The following is a 2,508-nucleotide window of genomic DNA, read 5'->3' on the forward strand; positions in this document are numbered from 1 at the left end:
GTCATTTTCTGTGTTACCAGACTGTTCTAGCTCTTCTAATATGTTTTATCTTTATCCAATCAGTTATTATACATCTACATCACTGAAGATTATTTATCTTAAATCTAATTTTTTCCATCAAGAAGCAATACATATATTAGCATACTGTGTAATTTCATAATTCAAACAAAATAGATTTCCTACTGGTATCAGTATTCTTCTATTCCAGATTTTTGACACACAAACCCAAACACACACCAAAACACATTTTGACACATACACATCCCGCCCCCATGCGCACACAGACACACACACACACACACAGACACACACACACACACACACACACCTACTTGGTTTCCAGCTCTCAGTCACCATACCTAGTTCTTATTTCTTAGCCATTAAATTTACAACGCTTCAAATATGTCCTGCCGCACCTTGTTGAATTGTTGCCTTTTCTTCCGGTCTTCAAACATTGATTTTTCTATACTTAATTAGTATTTAATTAGTCCTTTCCGTCGGTGTAACGATGGAGCCTCTGTATCCTTGCAATACTGTAACATTATTTTTAATATATCAGGGAGGAGAAAAGGACCATCCATCCAATGGGGTATTTTAGCTTGTCTGTATTTTGGAACATACTGCTCAAGACTGTGAAATCAATTTTAATTTTACAGGTCTTGGTCATCCATTTTTGGATCTCTAACCAACCCTCACAGATCTTCTCACATTCCCGGAAGGTGTGTAATACTGTCTCTTTATATGTGCCACATTTTACACAAACAAGGGAAATAGAGACATCACATTTATTTATTTATCCTTAATCTCATTGTGAAGATATTTTGTTAAAGCACCAAATGTCAACCTTTAAATATCGCCACAATTCGACATTGCGGTATTAGGACAAAAATATTGCAGTGTCTGATTTTCTCCATATCGCCCAGCCCTAACACAGGATGAGCAATTAATAATTTTTAAGAAATATATAACACTGGTAGCTAGAAATGCTACCTCGCTGTAAAGCACTTTTAGCAAGGGAATGCCTAACCTCAGCATTTCCTCCTTAGCTAGACTAGTGACTAATATAATCGCCTCCCTGCTGTCTCTTCTCTCCTGCCACTCCACAGCTTCTCTACCTGTTGGACTGAACCCTCATCATGTCTAAAGGCACAGTGGTTCTGGCCTACAGCGGTGGATTGGACACATCCTGTATTCTGGTTTGGCTGAAGGAACAGGGTTACGATGTGATTACGTACTTGGTAAGGTTTAGAGACCAGTGTGTGTGCAACATGTGTCTTAGTTTGCTAGTCTAGTCTCCCTCCAGCTGCTTTTGCATGTCAAGTATCTTTGAAGTTTTTTTCAGGCAGCTGACGCAATTTATCATACACCCGACATGTTGGAATTTTTACTTGGCTGTCTCAAAAAAATCAGAGCTACACTACCAGTTAACTCCCAACCACACAGGATTTGGCTTCATAATGCAAATGCAAATCTAGCCCGATTTACTTCCTGCCCTGGGGCAGTTTAAAACTGCAAAGCAGGCAGATTTTCTTGTTTAACTTTTCATTCAGTGGTGTCATGGTTCGGTGTGGGGGGATGGGTCATTTTCTGTGGTTCACTGCTGTGCACAATAGCGAGCACTGATCCAAACATAATTGATTGTCCTTCCTGGAACTATGCACTTGCTACAACCTGTCAAAGAAGAGTGCACCTGGTATCCAAGTGTTATTCACAAGTAATGGAACAAAGTTGACAGGTTTGCTGGAATGTCATTGTCTTAGTTTTTGATGGAAGGGTTTTGTTATATGTATTTAATTGTAGCATTGGATGTGACTCATCCTTAATCAACTGTGACTGTAAGATCAAAAAATCACTGAAATTAAAATGATAAAGTGGTGAAAATATCTAAAGCATAGTAAAGTGTTTGTGCAGCAGATTTGTTTTGTTTACTAGATAAGTATCATGTCTGCACGGACATATTCCCTTGTTTAGTGTTCAGCTCAGGAGACCAGACAGCCTCTTCAAGCCCTTAAGTGGTGTTCATGCTTGGTTTCTGCTGTGAGGTGGTTGCTACATTTCCTCGAGAAACGTGGTCTGAATTACAAGGTCATGGATTGGCAGAATTAATACTTGCACAGTCATGATCTGGAATTTTTGTATGTGGCGGACTGTCATGTTATTCCACAGGTCATGGATTGGCAGAATTAATACTTGCACAGTCATGATCTGGAATTTTTATGTGTGGAAGGCTGTCATGTTATTCCACAGGAGGTCAAATTGTGTGTAGTCTTTGTTGCAAATATTTGTGAAATATTGTGTCACTTTGAAGTGCAATTACCTGTGTGTTTAGGCCAACATTGGGCAAGATGAAGATTTTGAAGCAGCCCAGAAAAAGGCAGAAAGCCTCGGTGCAAAGAAGGTAAGAGAGGCATCATCAGTAATTTAGCATCTTCATACTCAGAATTTTTGGGGGTGCGTGCGTGCCTGCGTGCGTGCGTGCGTGTGTGTGTGTGTATATATATATATATA

At 39.5% G+C, this 2,508-nt stretch overlaps 1 protein-coding gene across 3 annotated transcripts in view; it reads left to right on the forward strand.

The window, feature by feature from the left end:
• The window catches only part of ass1 (argininosuccinate synthase 1), a 27,276-nt gene that overhangs the window by 1,434 nt on the left and 23,334 nt on the right, over positions 1-2,508 (forward strand). The window contains exons 2-4 of one of the 3 annotated variants that reach the window (XM_032539745.1): positions 657-719; positions 1,107-1,238; positions 2,330-2,398. In XM_032539745.1, the coding sequence (XP_032395636.1) occupies positions 1,137-1,238; positions 2,330-2,398 (171 nt within the window). In that variant the 5' untranslated portion in view covers positions 657-719; positions 1,107-1,136. Of the gene's footprint in view, positions 1-656; positions 720-1,046; positions 1,239-2,329; positions 2,399-2,508 lie in introns of all 3 variants that reach the window. The other 2 variants (XM_032539746.1, XM_032539744.1) reach the window with 2 other exon arrangements.

This window comes from Etheostoma spectabile, chromosome 16, assembly GCF_008692095.1.
Source record: "Etheostoma spectabile isolate EspeVRDwgs_2016 chromosome 16, UIUC_Espe_1.0, whole genome shotgun sequence".
Lineage (NCBI taxonomy): Eukaryota > Metazoa > Chordata > Actinopteri > Perciformes > Percidae > Etheostoma > Etheostoma spectabile.